Source organism: Myotis nattereri, assembly GCF_964212035.1.
Source record: "Myotis nattereri genome assembly, chromosome: 10".
Lineage (NCBI taxonomy): Eukaryota > Metazoa > Chordata > Mammalia > Chiroptera > Vespertilionidae > Myotis > Myotis nattereri.
In genome coordinates, this window is record NC_138085.1 from 76,930,111 (window position 1) to 76,947,151 (window position 17,041).

A 17,041-nucleotide genomic window follows, 5' to 3' on the forward strand; every position below is an offset into this window, starting at 1 on the left:
TGCATGAGCTACTACTTTCATCCGTCAGGCTACTCCTATTATGAGACTTAACAAAATTCATCACTGAGAACAAAGATTCACAAGCGTATGTGGATGAAACCAAAACACTGGTTGCATCTAGGAAGGCAGGGAGAGTTAAGGCAGAGGCATAGAAATTGCTCTTCCCCTTTCTCATCAATCCATGTCTATGGTCTTTAAGATAACTTGTTATGTAAAATTATTTATTTATCTAAGATGCACCTACACTGAATGTATCTGAAAAATAAAAAAGTCGATATTAAGAAAAAAATTGTAAATGGAAAATTATAAGAGAGGGTTTCGCATGCCAGCAAAAGTTACTGGTGTGCCATGTTTGGCACGCATGCCAGGGGTTGCCCACCCCTGGCCTAGAGCCATTCAACAGCTTTTACATTACATGATTAATCAACATACTCAATAAATCTGAAAAAAGTAGCTGTTATTTTATATATTAGAAAATACTGTATCTGTCTATGGGTAGGATACAATCTTTTTTGAGAATTTGTCCCATGGTTCCAGATTAAAGTAGACTAAAGAGATGTAACAATTGAATGCACTGTTATTTTTTTTAATCTTCACCTAAAAAAAATATATGTGTATATATATATATATATATATATATATATATATATATATATATATTTTTAGAGAGAGTGATAGAGATAGAGATAGAGAGAGAGAGAGAAACATTGATGTGAGAAACATTAACTGATACACATCCTAACTGGGGATCAAACCCGCAACCTGGGTATGTGCCCTGACCAGGACTGGAATTGAACCCACAAGTTTTTGGTGCATGGGAGGACGCTCCAACCAGCTAAGCCACCAGGTCAGGGCACATCTGAATGCAATATTAATTTAGATTGGATCTTGGAATGAGAAAAACAAGTATCTATAAAGGACATTATTTAGACAATTGATAAAATTTGAATATGGAATGTGGGTTAGAGAATAATATTGTATCATTGTTAAATTTCCTAAGTTGTAATGTGGTTATGAAAGAGAATGTCCTTATTCTTTTTTTTTTAATATATTTTATTGATTTTTTTTACAGAGAGGAAGGGAGAGAGATAGAGAGTTAGAAACATCGATGAGAGAGAAACATCGATCAGCTGCCTCCTGCACATCTCCCACTGGGGATGTGCCCGCAACCCAGGTACATGCCCTTGACCGGAATCGAACCTGGGACCTTTCAGTCCGCAGGCCGACGCTCTATCCACTGAGCCAAACCGGTTTCGGCAGAATGTCCTTATTCTTAAGAAATATACACTAAAATATTTAGGGATTACAAAAACTAAAACAGAAAAAGAAAAAGTCAATTGTTCATATAGCCCAGAGGTTTAAGATCTGCTCACAAGTGTGTTACTAATAGAATGGAAAACAAGGGGCAGTGGGGAAGAGTGATTAGGGGACATAACCACAAACAACACCCCCCCCCCAAAAAAAAAAGTAAAAACCCCAAACAACCAAGTACTTAGTATGATGTCCTTCGGGCATTATAGTCTTTGGGAGTCTGGCCAGTTCGGTAAAACTTACATTTGTTTCTGTCATCAGCTGTATGGCAGCTCTTGCAACTGACCGTAACAGGTGCTTTGCTGGCATGAAATAGGAACAAACATGAAATAGTATTGCCCATTCTTGTAAAAAAATGAGTGATAATAGTAACTGTATCCTATGAATATTTTAAAAAATATATTTTTATTGATTTCAGAGAGGAAGGGAGGGGGAGAGAGAGATAGAAACATCAGTGATGAGAGAGAATCATTGATTGGTTGCCTCCTGCACACCCCCTACTGGGAGTCAAGCCCACAGCCTGGCATGCGCCCTGAAAGGGAATGGAACTGTGACCTCCTGCCTCATAGGTCGAAACTCAACAACTAAGTCACACTGGCCAGGCTCCTATGAACATTTTTGACTAATATTAAGGCTGGGTAGTTGGACAGGAACTGTACTGATTTTAACATGCTCTTTGGCGTTTTTTATAAAAATATGTATGAAGTTAATTATACCTTTTTTGTAGTTTCTAAATTGTTTTATATTTTTTTAGGTTGTGTTCAAGTTGTCACATGGAATGAACAATATCAGAAGTTGACTACCAGTGATCAAAATGGGCTTATCATTGTTTGGATGTTTTATAAAGGTATATTAGGAGAGTTTATTTAATCTTTCACAAAGTGGAGTCTGGGTTACAGTATTTGAATGGGGAAATAACGTCTTTGAAATAGACCCCTTTTAACCAGCAACAGGAGTTCGTTCTGAGTGTACAGGGGTGATATTTCTGGACTTATTTCTCTCTACTTTCCTCTTTAATTTCCTTCCCTTTGAACTGTGACCTTGGATTAGGAAAGTGAATGAACTGACTGTTGAGAGTGACTGTTGGTTATCTCCAAAATTAACTTAGACTCTTAGCTGAATAGTTTCTGCTTGAGGTAGCTCTTGTTTTTCCAGGTTTCCAATAAGAATTAGTGCCTATGTGGCCAGTGACTAGAGTTAGGTCAGTAGATAAAAACACATTTATTAAGAAGTCAAAGGCAATAATAAAAAAAGGTGGGAATTTATGGTGTTTTCTGAGATGATCTTAGTCAAGGTCTAAGTTAATTTTTCATTTTGCTTATGTTGGATTTGAGGGTTTTATAGTTTAATGTCTCGTGTTGTAGAAAACTTTGCAGTTGTTTGTTTCACATTGTATTCCATGGGATGTTTTCAAATCTTCAGTACCATCTAATAGATGTGGAAGTTTTGACTTGTACTTTTTATTTGTGCAAATAGGCTCTTGGTATGAGGAAATGATCAACAATAGAAATAAATCCGTGGTTCGCAGCATGAGCTGGACTGCAGATGGACAGAAGATCTGCATTGTGTATGAAGACGGGGCTGTGATAGTCGGTTCAGTGGATGGTAATGCCTTATTGCACCCAGAACTGCGATCGAGACTTAGTTGATGTTTTTATCTTTAGAGGTTTAAATTAATTACTATATGTTAGTCTTCTGACAGAAAAGTAAACATAAAAAGAGAAAACAGTTGGCATATAATTGGATGACATTCCAGAATCATTTATTTTTAATTATATTCAAATAAGACAGTCTATTTAGAAATTTTTTTTATAGTGGTGCTAAAAAAAAGTGAATTCAATTTTCAGGATTATTTTAAATATGTCTGCCTAATTATATAATTTACCTTTATACTTGAACTTTTAATGAAATAATTGTGTTGTATGTTTTGTTTTAGGGAATCGCATTTGGGGAAAAGACTTGAAGGGTGTACAGTTATGGCATGTAGCATGGTCTGCAGATGGTAAAGCCTTACTTTTTGGAATGGCAAATGGAGAAATACACATTTATGATAGTCAAGGGAATTTTATAGTAAGTATATACCCATATATTCATTAGTTTTATTTATATAATTTTATATGATTATTTTATGTATCTTTCATATACATATACACATTTATTTATGACTAGAGGCCCTGCGCACAAAATTCGAGCACGGAGGTGGGAGGGCCCTCAGCCTGGTCTGTGCCCTCTACAATCCGGGACCCCTCGAGGGATGTAGCAGTGCACCAAGTGACAGGTGGCCAGGGAGGAACCCAAACTGGGGCTGGTACCACACTGCTCACGCTCATCCTGGCCCACTGCGCCTACTGTGGCCGCTGCTGCTCGGTAATGCTGCAGTAATGCTGCTGTGGAGTTGGGAGAGGCTCCCACCGCCACAGCTGCACTCGCCAGCCATGAGCCCAGCTTCTGTCTAAGCAGCTCCCCCCTGTGGGAGTGCACTGACCACCAGGGGCAGCTCCTGCATTGAGAGTCTGTACCCTAGTGATCAGTGTGCATCATAGCGACCGGTTGACCGGTCATTCCTGTTCCAGTCATTCTGTTGTAAGAGTTGCTTAGACTTTTATATATATAGATGGTTTGTGTAATCATGGAAGTCTTCTGTGGAAAATAGTATAGAATTTCCTCAAAAAATTAATAATGGAACTTCTTTTTTGACCTAGTGATTCCACTTCTGGAAATATATCCTGAGAAACCTGAAACATTAATTTGAAAGAATGTATGCACCCCTATGTTCATTGCAGCATTATTTACAATAGCCAAGATCTGGAAGCAGCCCAAGTGCCCATCAGTAGATGAGTGGATTAAAAAGCTGTGGTACATCTACACAATAGAATATTACTGGGTGGTAAAAAGGAAATCTTACCTTTGCAACAGCATGCATAGTCCTGGAGGGTATTATGCTACGTGAAATAAGCCAGTCAGAGAAAAGCAAATACTATATGATCTCATTTATATGTGGGATCTAATGAACAAAATGAACTGATGAACAAAATAGGAACAGAGTCAGGATGCATGGAACAGATTGACAGCTGTAGAGGGGAGGGGTGTTGGGGGTGAAAGAAAGTGAAGGGATTAAGTAAAAAAAACGTATGTAGGTATAATACATAGACACAGACAACAGTGTGGTGATAGCCAGAGGGAGAGGTAGGTGGGGGGTAGGCGCAGATGGGCAAAGGGGATAAGTGGGGGTGGAGAGAGACTGCCTGGGAGATGGGCGCACCATGCCGTGTGCAGAGGATGCTTTGTTGAGTTGTACACTTGAAGCCTTTACGGTTGTGTGAACCAATGTCACCCCAATAAGTTCAATTAAAACAAAACAAAACAAAAGAACGTCTTCAATTCAGGTTTAAATCATCTAAAAAGTTTTTTTTATTTTATTAAAAAGTCACCTCTGGTTGCGTCAAGATAAATTGATGCTTCTCGTTGCCTTTTCAGGTAGCTGGAAGGGACAAGGTTTCAGTGGACAGAGCTGAGGGATGATGAGTGGGAAGATGTGCAGTTTAATCGCTGTGTCTTTTCAGGCCCGAAGCCACAGTTTACATGAGATAGCACAGATATTCCTGTAGGGCTGTTTGTAAAAAGAATGAAGACTTAAACAGTAAGGGACAAAAATCAGGCCTGGAAAGAAGCAAAATGTATGGGCTCAGGTGGTAACATCTCAGGAAAGCCTGGCTTTGTGTGCTTGAGCTGTGAGGATCTGATTGTGTGGGCAGCACTGTCTTTAGTCATGGTCAGGGCATTCCATGCATCCGCTCATTAATGGAAGTGGGAATAGCAGCTTTTCTACGACACTTTGCTATTTCCATAGTACTTTCATATCCTCTTGTCATTCGAGACTCAAAAAGACTCTGAGGTTTTTTATTCTTCATGTTGCAAATGGGGAAAGCTGAAACTCAGGGGAAGTGAGTTTTCCAGGGTTGGTAAACTCGTACGTGATAGAGCTTGCATTTGAAACAGATTTTCACATCCTACTTTCTGTGTTGTTTCTACAATGCTCTGTTCTCGCTGATCTGTTCTAAAACATAGACCATTAACATGATTTTACGCAGATGAAGATGAAGCTGAACTGTTTGGTGAACGTCACTGGCGCCATCAGTATTGCTGGAATTCACTGGTACCACGGCACCGAAGGCTACGTGGAGCCCGACTGCCCCTGCCTCGCTGTTTGTTTTGACAATGGGCGGTGCCAAATAATGAGACACGAGAATGACCAAAGTATGTAATTGCTTTTTAATGTGGAGAACTACAGAATATTTAAAAATTGTCCTTAAGATGATCAAGTTCCCTAGGCTAAGTGTTTTATCACAGCTGCCTCCTTTCTTCTCTTTGACCAGACCCTGTTCTCATCGACACGAACATGTGCGTGGTCAGTATCCAGTGGAACCACACGGGCAGCGTGCTGGCGGTGGCGGGCACCCAGAAGGCCGGCCTGCAGGACAGAGATGTCAACATCGTGCAGTTCTACAACCCATTCGGGGAGGTAAATGTAGTCAAGATTTTGTCTCTTTCTTTCCATTTAAATATGCAGAGAATAAGGTACGGGAGACAGAATGGAGGAAAGGGTACAAACTTGTCACATTTTTTTTTTTTAAATATTTTATTGATTTTTTACAGAGAGGAAGGGAGAGAGATAGAGAGCTAGAAACATCGATGAGAGAGAAACATCGATCAGCTGCCTCCTGCACATCTCCTACTGGGGATATGCCCGCAACCCAGGTACATGCCCTTGACCGGAATCGAACCTGGGACCTTTCAGTCCGCAGGCCGACGCTCTATCCACTGAGCCAAACCGGTTTCGGCATTGTCACATTTTTTATAAGGGACATTTTCAGTGGAAATATCAGGTGTATGTCTTTGAATGATCCTCATTATAAGTCTTCATAATTCTCTTTTCTCATGGAATTTATATCATTATCTATACATTTAGAAAACCAGATGTTTCACATGTGATCTGAATATGCATCTGTGTTTGCTGCTGGTTTTTGAGTTGTTTTTGGTGTAATGTAGTTGTTTCAGATGACTTTTTTGGATTTTTAATGTGATATATTGAACATGCATAGATAATATATATGTATCTGTCTGTCCTTTCTCCAAACTTCTAATAGTTTTAACTTGTTGTGAAATAATCAATTATTTTAAGAAAAGTCTATCTTAATAATTAATCAAAGGCAATTCTACATTAAATGATAAGCATTGTTTTTCATAAATGCATGTTATCCTTCTCAATAGTATTATTACTATATTTAATTTTCAAAAAGGAGAAGTAATATATTGTGAATTTTAAAGAATTTAGAAAATGAGAACTTATTAGTAACCAAACTTAATAAATTTTTACCTCTTGTATTTTCTAACTCTGGAATATATTCAGTCCCTTTTGGATATCCTGTTGGTTTCTTTAAATTCACCATACACTTCAAAAATATGTATTTTTGCTACACAAAGCTTTTACCAGCTATTTTAATATTTTACTTAACAACGTGTGTTTTCTTGCTTAGTTGCACATAAAAATAAAGATGCATGCTTAAATCTCTGACATCTTAGATTTGATAAAATTTGATACCGAATTCTTTGGCTATAGTTTGTAAATTTCTCTTACCATATGTATGATTTTTATTATAAAAATTCAAGGAAAGTGATTTTGAAGTGAGTAGCACCCTTCCACAAAACAATTTTCATACCAGTTTTGATCCCTGTGAGGTGATTAGTGGTAATTTGTATTTTATTTCGTCGTGATTCTTTAGGTTAAATACAACTGTATTTTCAGTCTCTAGGTACTTTGAGGGTTGCTGGAAAGCAGATATCTGCACTGTCTTGGGAAGGAGGTGGATTGAAAATTGCACTAGCTGTTGACTGTTTTATATATTTTGCAAATATTCGACCTGATTATAAGGTGAGTATTATGAGCAGTTGTCTTTTACTAAAAAAAGCTGCCTTTTACGAAATGATTTTGTTATAGCTCAAGTATAATATGTTTCTTGTATCTGTTCATAGCCTGTTTGTTTTAGAGACCAGCTAAACGGAGGCTTTTCAGTGTGAAGACCTTAGAACTAGTAAGTTTTTCCAGGAGATTATATGACTAGTAACATTACTCCAACGATCAGGGTCTCACAGGAAACAGATGGCACACTCAGAGGAGTCACTGAGGGAGAGTGATGAAGCAGCGGTTCTCAACCTGTGTGTCGCGACCCCTTTGGCGGTCGAACGACCCTTTCACAGGGGTCGCCTAAGACCATCCTGCATATCAGATATTTACATTACGATTCATAACAGTAGCAACATTACAGTTAGGAAGTAGCAACGAAAATAAATTTATGGTTGGGGGTCACAACATGAGGAACTGTATTTAAAGGGCCAGAAGGTTGAGAACCACTGGATGAAGGGCTTACTACAGGGGTCTGGGCAGGGTTAAGGGGACCAGTGAGGGATGGTACAGCAAGTACCAGGCAACAGTGGGCAAGATGAGGAAGTGTTCAGGAACCCACTGGCACTGTGGCTGTGCCAGGGGAACCCTCTGTGGGAGCAGAGCCACTGCCAGCTGGCAGGGCAGAGGCAGCACGGGGGTGGGAGGGAGGAAATACTTCCACCCTCTTTCCACCGCTGGGGTCTTCTCTTGGCCACACCAGAAGGCAAGGTAGCCCAGGAAATGGAGTTCATAGAAGTCAGCCTCTAGGGCACAGAGCAGGGTAGAGAAGGGCAGAGAAAGGATCAGAGGAGAAATGAGCATAAGCAGCATAAGAGTATTTTATTTTATCTTAAATTTAACATCTGATCCAAAACAAGTTCTGAAGTATGAGACTGAGCTGGCAAACTACTACAGGTATTTGTTATTAAAAAGACATATCTATCTAATTTTTAAAGGGCAAAGAACCGTGGAGAAATGCTGATTCTAGGACTAATGTGGGGAAAGTACAAGATAGCTGGAGCATCTTATAGTGCCGGGAAGTCAGGAAGTGCTCCAAAAACAAGAGCATGGGCGTGGGCCAACGAGATGAAGGAGCCAATCGGAAAGAGCTCCCAATGGCCACAGGTGGAGCGATTTGAGCAACAAAATAAGTGATGTAACACTGGATTGTAACCCAAATTATAAGAAATGTCCAGGAATAGAAACTGATACAAATAACTTACATAAATAAATGGGGGAGACCAAACAAATCTTCCTTAAAGAAGTATTCAGATTTACTAGGCACCACCCTGTTCAGGAAGTGCAGTGTAGCCCCCTTCCCCAGTTTGAGTGTGGGTTGCACTTATGACTCACTTCCGAAGCGTACAGAATGGGGAGGGGAAAAGGAAAGTAACTTTGCAGTGGAGGAGCCTGGCAAACACCACCTTGTCCAGGTGATCAGGGTCAGCGTCCTCAGGGATGTGACCCGACAGAAGAGCTGCTCCCCGCTGTGTGGTTTCGTAAAAACGGACTATCCTGATCCGAGCATGGGAAGAACATCAGACCAAACCTCACGGAAGGACATTCTACAAAACACCTGGCCAGGACTCCTCAAAACTGTCACGGTCATCAAAACAAGGAAAGACTGAGAAGCCATCATGGCCCTGGGAAGCCTAAGGAGACGTGATGACTACATATAGGACATCCTCAATAGGACTCTGAGGAGAAGAAGGACCTCAGGGAAAAACGGATGAAATCCAAATAAGTATGGGTTTAGTGACTAGCACTTCATTAGTGTTGCTTTCTTAGTTGTCACAAGTGTTCCGTGGTGATGTAAGATGTTAACAGGGGGCATGGGAGAGGAGTATGGGGAACTAGGTACTATCTTTGCAACTTTTGTATAAATCTAAAATTATTTTAAAGTAAAATTTAAAAAAGCTATCATGGTACAAAAACTAAACATGGCTTAGCTTTGAATAGTAAACGGTCATAATATTGTTGACTCTCAATATTGATTTGTTCAAAATTACATGTAAATACATTGGGAGAGTTAGCCAGAAGGGAAAGCCCTAAGTGTGTGAGTAATTAACTCACATGTGACATGGAAATAAGTACTGAAACCGTTAACAGCTGAAAGAGTTGTAAAGAGCTGCCCCGGGAGGAAATTATGGGAGCGGGGTGTCTGCATTTTGCTTTTGTTTTAAATAAGCCATGTAGACTAATCCTATATAATAAAAGCCTAATATGCTAAGTGTCTGGTTGGCCGTTCAACCAATCAAAGCGTAATATGCTAATGATATGCTAAGGCCGCTCAACCACTCGCTATGACATGCACTGGCCACCAGGGGGCAGACAGTCAACTGGTTGACCACTCACTATGACATGCACTGGCCACCAGGGGGCAGATGCCCCAACTGCTAGGTGAGCTTGCTACTGGGGTTCAGCCCATTGGGACTGAGCCCTCCCGCAGTCCCTCCCTGGCTGGCCAACCTCCCCCATCTCTCCCCGGCACTGATCGTGCATCGGTGGGGTCCCTCGGGCTGGCCTGTGCCCTCTCGCAATCCAGGACCCCTCGAGGGATGTTGGAGAGCCAGTTTTGGCCTGATCCTGCAGGCCAGGCCAAGGGACCCCACTGGTGCACGAATTTGTGCACTGGGCCTTTAGTTTGACTATAAACTCTGTGCATATGTTATGCTGATAAAAACATATATAAAAAATGTGGGTGGGTGGACAAAAGGCAAAGCACCTGAATCTGAATTTGGCTTGGGGACCAGAATTTAAACTTTTGACAAGGATCACTCTTCCTGTCGGCCCCCATACAGCTGTTGTTGACGATTGAAAAAGCTGAAATTGTCACCGAGGCTTAAACCTTACACACTAAAATGAGGACAGTTAAGCAACTAATTTATTTTTGCAGTTTTTTATTTCTTTTATAACTATCTGTATTGCTCTTAGATTTTTTGTTATTTTAATGAGAAAAGGTATTAAGCTGAATGTTCAGTCCTGTCATCCATTTCTGAAGAATATATTTTGTCAGAACTGATAAACCACATGTCTGCAATATTTCTATAGTAAAAATGTAATAACATGGTTTTTCTTTCCCAGGATTAAATATTTTTTTCTCCTTTTTCCTCTTTCCTTCCCTTCTTCCCTCCTCCTTTTTCCTCCCTTTCTTCCTTCCTTTTTTCCTAGTGGGGATATTGCTTAAATACTATAGTTTATGCTTATACCAGACCTGATCGCCCAGAGTACTGTGTTATATTTTGGGATACGAAAAACAATGAGAAATACGTTAAATATGTGAAGAGTCTCATTTCTATTACTACCTGTGGAGATTTCTGCATTTTGGCTACGAAAGCTGATGAAAATCTTCCTCAGGTAGGTGTTACTCGATATTAAAAACTTAGATGGGTCAACCACTTGGCAGAATTAGGCTATAGTTATCTACTTGCAAGCATGGCCTCTACACTGGCAGGTCCAGCAAAGTATTGGTTCTCTTGGTCATGTCTGGCTAGACTTCTGTTGGAAAATTATATGACCCCATTCAATCAATTAATCCACTGACATTTTATATTGATCAGTTCAGTACTGAAGCTTTTTGGCTCTGAAATGTATTTAAAATACATCAGTCCTCTTCCAAGTTAAAAATCCCATAAGCAAAAATGAATAGGCAGATGTCTAGTATAAATGCTCAAGAAGCTATATAACAATGACCATATAACACTTTGGATAGCTGTGATGTTGAGAAATATACTTTTTCTCAGAGTTATATTGCTTTAAAAATCAGTTTGGTAGCACAAAATAAATAATATAATTAATGCCCTTTTAAAAAGTATGCTAACAACTTAAACATTTACAGAAGCATGTCAGTTTTTCAAAAAAGGATTACCGTTGTCTTTGGCTGTGTTATTATTTTATCCCATTAAAAAGAATGAAGTTTTTGGTTAAAGTGGCCATTTGAACAGGCACATTTCCCCCTGAAACTCACTAAAACAGGGTATTTCTAAAGAAGCCATAAAGCCACGGGGGCCAGAAAGGGAGCGGAACAACAACCTAGTTGTGGAGGTTAGAGCGGAGGTGGGCTGGTGGCAGTCGCCGAGCAGAACTAAGGACGCTCATCCGAGGAGGAAGCAAGAGCCGCGGTTTACCTCGCAGATCCCCGAAGAGACACAGCTCTTGATGGACCTGGTCAGAGAAAGAAACAAACAACAGCAGTTTGGAAGCAGCAGAGATTACGCAGGAAGGAGAAAACCAAACCAAACAAAGGCATATGAAGGAGCGGACTCCTTCCCCCTGCTGAGCTCCTGGGCAGCCCAGCCCTTCCTCACCCAGGGACCCGAGGTTCCTCTCCAGAGAGGATGGCAGGAGTCTGCGCACGGAAGGGCACCAAGGAAGGCCAGGGAGGGGATCTGCTGAAAGCAAGGCAGTGAAAGACAAGGTTTACTGCTCTGTGTCCCCGGTCGGTCGTCTTTTCCCACTTGGCTCCCAGAAGACTGGTAGCTAAACACACAGCGTCTAGGTAGGAGCCTGAAGAGCCGGGAGGAAAGGCCTCTGAACGCACTCACACTGGGAGTCCCAGCTGAAACAGCAGAACAAAACAAGCACCATTACACACGTGTCCCTTAGGTTTGTGGAGGTAAATACCAACAGGATGAGTTAAAAGATGAAAATGATTAGGGAGTAGGAAATGGGAAGTTAGGGGAGACGTGTATTTTTAGTAAGAAGTCTCATGGAATCACTTGAGTCTGAGCATGTAAATGATACGAAAACTAAAAAATACAAGTTATTTGTGGTATTTTGTGGCAGTAAGTAAGCTTAAGCAGTGGAAGAGTAAATTATGGTAGTATACCCTTTGTCATTTAGATTATACTTATGAAATTAAACAAATTTTACTTGAGATGCTGGAAAAAGAAAGATAAAGTCTATATGTAATAGTACATAGAATATTGGTTAATTTGAAATCATTATCCTAATCAAGAGGACATCTACGGAAAATAATATTCTTAATACCGAAAATCTAAAAATAATATGATGTAAAGTGTAAATTATGCTTGATTATTTTCTTAATATGAATTATTGATAATTATTTGAATATGTGTTAACTAATGGGCATTTTGAGTCATTTTCACTAGGTTGGATTATGTTTTTTCTAAATTCACTGAATTTTTCTGAATTTCTCCATCATTTATATATTGCTTCAAAGGAGGAGTGCGAGACGGAAACATTTGGTGCAACGGTAACAAGTTAAATTAGCTCTTAAAGCTGATCATAGGAAAAAATGAATATTGATGTTATAACTGATCAGGAATTTTATAAGAATAATTAATGAAAGTAGCCAGTGTATTTGTGTTTCTTAAGTAGCCTCTTAAAAACCACAGAGTTCCAATATTGAGAAATCAGCTTTGGTTTAGATGTAATTAATATTTCTTTATCTTTAATGCTGTAGATTATATTTCTCTGCTGTTCTTTGACTTAACAATTTTACCCATTATCTCTCAGTTAGTGATACTTGAAAAAGAGATATGCTATGTTAAGCATTATTTCCTTTATTATCCTTAAGCAGGAGTTCTGATACCTTTTTTCTTATTTTTCACAGTTTGTGCTAGTTCTTTGTAATTCTATTGGTACACCCTTGGATCCCAAATACATTGATATTGGTAAGGAAATGTTAATATTTATTACTTCTTTAATCAAGGTTTATTTGTAAAGCTAATAAAAAACTAAACAGTGGTATTATTAAATTAGAATGGTATTCTCTAAAACAAGGAGCGTACGTCCTGGTTTGCCAGGCCCAGTTTATGCCTGTCATCATGGAACAATTGTTAATGATGCTCCATCTCACTGAATTACCCAGAAGTTATCCTGGGAAATACAATCAGTTATAAGGTTACTTTATCTAAATGCCATAATAATCTCACAACTGCTGTGCTGTCATCATTTGCTTTAAATGGGAATTATAATTGTATAGGGACTGATATGCCACGTAATGATTAGTATGCAACAAACAGGATTATAGAAAGAATTTTGCCCTTAACCTTAAACCACTTTTATTATTAATAAACTGCCTGTAAATACCTCTCTTCTACTAAAAACACTTAGCTACTTGTAAAAGTGCGTTTGCCTTTTCCAGAATTTTCCAATAAAATATGTCTGCTAATAGGGACAACTTTAAAAATGCCTGAGTTTTTGTTTTTAGATATTTGTTACTTTAGATATACCCTTCCCTGTATCCAAATGCTATGAAGGTAACCATTAAAAAATTACAAGTCTTATTCTAAGTATTTTGTTAAAAACCATTACCAAATATTTTTCTACTGTTTCACTGTAACCTCCAGAAGTAATGGTTTTCTTTGAAAGCATATGGTAGTTTATTGGATATGGTATTAGAAGAATGATTAGATTTCAGAAGCTGAAAACCCACATGTTCTGAATCTGAGAACTAGACATTTCTTTTTCCCCTCCAGATTTCACATTTGGACTAAACAATCAAATGTTAGTGTCTGCCTTCTAAGTGTTTTATTGTGCCGAGCGCTTTGGGTAATACAAGCAAATGTGGGAAATAACTACTGGCCTCAGAGATTTTATACTTTATGTTTAGGGACTTGGTAACTCACTTTTATATTTTGAACTGCTCAATTTCATGTCCTAAATTCGTTGCTACATGGGCATATTTATATGTATATGTACAGGGTTTCCCCCTAAATGTATACACACTTTAACAGCTCAGTTTTGAAAATGAAATGTATTTTAATAAACACTGCCTTTGTAACTATTCAAAGTGTGTGTATACATTTTGTTGGCATACCCTATATGTGTGTGTGTGTGTATTAGTGTTCCTTGTTAAAAGGCTTAGCTTAAGACATGTCACATGAATATTACAGACATGTTACATGAATATCTTCATTTATTAGAACCAAAAGTCTAAGGGGTGAAGTCCGTCAACCTTCAGATTATATGCTTTTTTTTCTTTTTCTTTTAATATCAAGTTTTAACATAGAATCATAATGATGATAGGATAAGCTTCAAAGCAATTTTGATTGTACATATTCTATTTTTTAATAAAGTCAGATGTAAATTCTTCACCATCATCAAATGGCAAATGCTTAAGGCATGATTATTTGTAGGTTTGAGTCTAGAAACTTTTTTTATGCAGTCTCTGTGGCTGAAGTTTTAACAAACAGTTCTTTCATTGGTTTACTGCCAAAGTAAACTCAGCCAAGACTCAACAATTTTTTTTTTTTATACTGTAAAATTTCTTTTTTAAGTTTCTGTGTCAAATTTTTATGAGGACTGGAGGCTAAAGCAAAAAAAGTATGTAACAGATGTTGTTCTAGAAGGAGTAATTTTTGTTTTGTCGCTTACTCTTCCTCCTGTCCATTTCTATGGGAACTTTTAAAAAGAACTTTAGTGTGTAGGACTCTCTTGTATTGTACCTGTAGGAGGTAGGTACCCCTTTTTTTGGTGTTCTTCCTTCGATCCCTTAAAAATATCTTTGGTGTGCTTCTATTCCAAGTACTTACTCTGCACTGATTGTTGACTTTCTTCTCTATCTTCCCCCACAAGGTTTTGAGCTTCTTAAAGATCTACATCTATTAATTCCTATATTCCCACTATCTAAGACTGTACTTGCCCCATAACAAATGTTTATTGAACATATGAAAACATTTAAAATACAGTCCACTTACTTAGTAAACCATCAATGAGTAGATATTGTTTCATGTACTATACTTGGTACAGGGAGGGCTGAGAACTTAATTATGGCATTTCCTGTAGGTTGTCTAAGTAAATAATTAAAATATAGTTAATCCATTGAACAATGGCCAGCACTCCCCTGCTAGGTGTTGGGCTAGGTGTGGGTAAGTTATCAGTGCATGAGGACATCAGGGACATCTTGTCAACTGAGAAGGTTTCATTTAAGCTGAGTTTTGAAGGGCACTTCTTCAGGTGACGTTTAAGGAGAAATTCCCAGCATTTGCAGGGGAATGAAGGCATGCAAAGTGCCTGAAAAATGTCCGGGGCCTGTGCTGCAGCCACTGAGGCGGGAGCAAGTACGAGCTTTCTAAGGATGGGCCGCAGCACAAGCACCGAGCCTTCCGCGTAGTCAGAGAGGGGTCGTTTATAATGAAAACATTTCAATGCAGCCTCAGTTTACCAGCTCTTTAAAGGGCTGAGCAATGAGTAAGAAGGAAATTGGGGAAACATTACAGATGCAGACATTTATTTCAGTCCTCCGCATGGGAATATTACTTTCTTAAAATGTTTTTCCAATAATCTTTGTAGATACTTTGAGTTTCTCTTTCCAGATGTTGAATAGCTGAGGACATGGAGTGCTTTTATCCTGGTGTGTTTTCTTCCTAACTGTCCTACCTGCTGAAATTTGTTCTTCTGACCGTGTCCTAGAGGCTTAGGTCTAGGACACTAAGCACTAATCTGCCTGGAGGGGTGGATCTTTTAATAGAGATCTAGCAAATTTAGGTTGATAGGGTTAGCTACCCATGTGAATTTGCTGAAATTACTGCCATATTGATTCAAAAGAACCTACTAGTATGTTCTAGATATATTTGTATTTGTTTTCTTGTATTGACTAGTGGATCTGAATATGGCTTTATTAGAAAAACCTATGTGGGTAATACCAGTAAAACAAAAATAGCAACCACACCTAACGCTAACCCTTAAGGAAAGGCAGTGTGCCCCAGTGGTTAAGAGCATAGATTTGGACCCAGATTAACTGGGTTTGTATACCAGCTTCTACCGCTTTCTAGCTGAGCAACTTCAGCAAGTTATTTAACCATTTTCTCCTTAAGTGTCTTCATCTGCTAAGTGGGAATAATAATACTATCTACCTGAGAGGGTGGTTGTGAGTCAATAGATGTAATATTTTAATTTTATATGAATATAATTATGTTATATATTATAACTATATAATTATAATTAATATATTAAAATATATGCCTAGCATAATTTTGAAAAATTCAATAAATACAGACTTTTAAAGTTGTTATTAAGCATTTATTCTATGCCAGGCACCATAATATGTTTTAAATTTATTATTTTTTAAAATCTTTAAAGCAGCTCTAAAGGTTGGTATTATTACCTTTAATTTACAGTTCAGAGAGAATAAGTACTGTATCTAAGGCAACAGAGTTAAAATGCTTTTAATTTGAATCCAAGAAGTCTGACTTTCATTGTAAAGTATAACAATTTAATTTTGAATTAGTCAGGCTAATGATAAACTCTTGTGATTACTTAGGATGAATTGAAATAAAGGGACATGAGTATCTATAATAATAAAAGCGTAATATGCTAATTAGACCGGATGTCCTTCAGATGACCTTCTGGACAAAGCTGGGGCTGCGAGGGAAGCCCGGGTCCTGGGTGCCAGAGGGAAGCCGGTGCCAGCAGCCAGGGGAAGGAAGGCCTACTCTTGCATGAATTTCGTGCATCAGGCCTCTAGTATTTTATAATTGTAGGTAAACATTTTTTAGAAAAATGCTTTAATATGCTTATAAAAAGTGATGTCTTATTGGAAAGCAGTTATAGTTTGTAGAACGTTGCATGACATTAAGGGCTATAATGTGACAATAATTACAGCATCAGTCTCCGTGAGAGAATTTACTAAGAATTCGCAAAGGTCCAACGATTTAGTGATGACGGGGTTAGCGAAAGCTGAGCGGAGCGGCCTGGCTTGCTGAGTCATTGCTTTCAGCTCCCACCAGCTTTGCCACGACTGCCTTCCAACCAGTTGCTCCCCATTCGGAAGGCTTCTGTCTCCCTCTAGGGTTTGGAAATTGTACACATTTTAATTGA

General features: G+C 38.7%; 1 protein-coding gene across 1 annotated transcript in view; it reads left to right on the plus strand.

Annotated features, from left to right (window-relative positions):
* The window catches only part of WDR35 (WD repeat domain 35), a 43,089-nt gene that overhangs the window by 3,249 nt on the left and 22,799 nt on the right, over positions 1-17,041 (plus strand). Inside the window, exons 4-11 of the mRNA XM_081101290.1 lie at positions 2,066-2,158; positions 2,788-2,916; positions 3,248-3,381; positions 5,403-5,568; positions 5,688-5,833; positions 7,118-7,243; positions 10,427-10,612; positions 12,831-12,891. Of these exons, the coding sequence (XP_080957416.1) occupies positions 2,066-2,158; positions 2,788-2,916; positions 3,248-3,381; positions 5,403-5,568; positions 5,688-5,833; positions 7,118-7,243; positions 10,427-10,612; positions 12,831-12,891 (1,041 nt within the window). The remainder of the gene's footprint in view (positions 1-2,065; positions 2,159-2,787; positions 2,917-3,247; positions 3,382-5,402; positions 5,569-5,687; positions 5,834-7,117; positions 7,244-10,426; positions 10,613-12,830; positions 12,892-17,041) is intronic.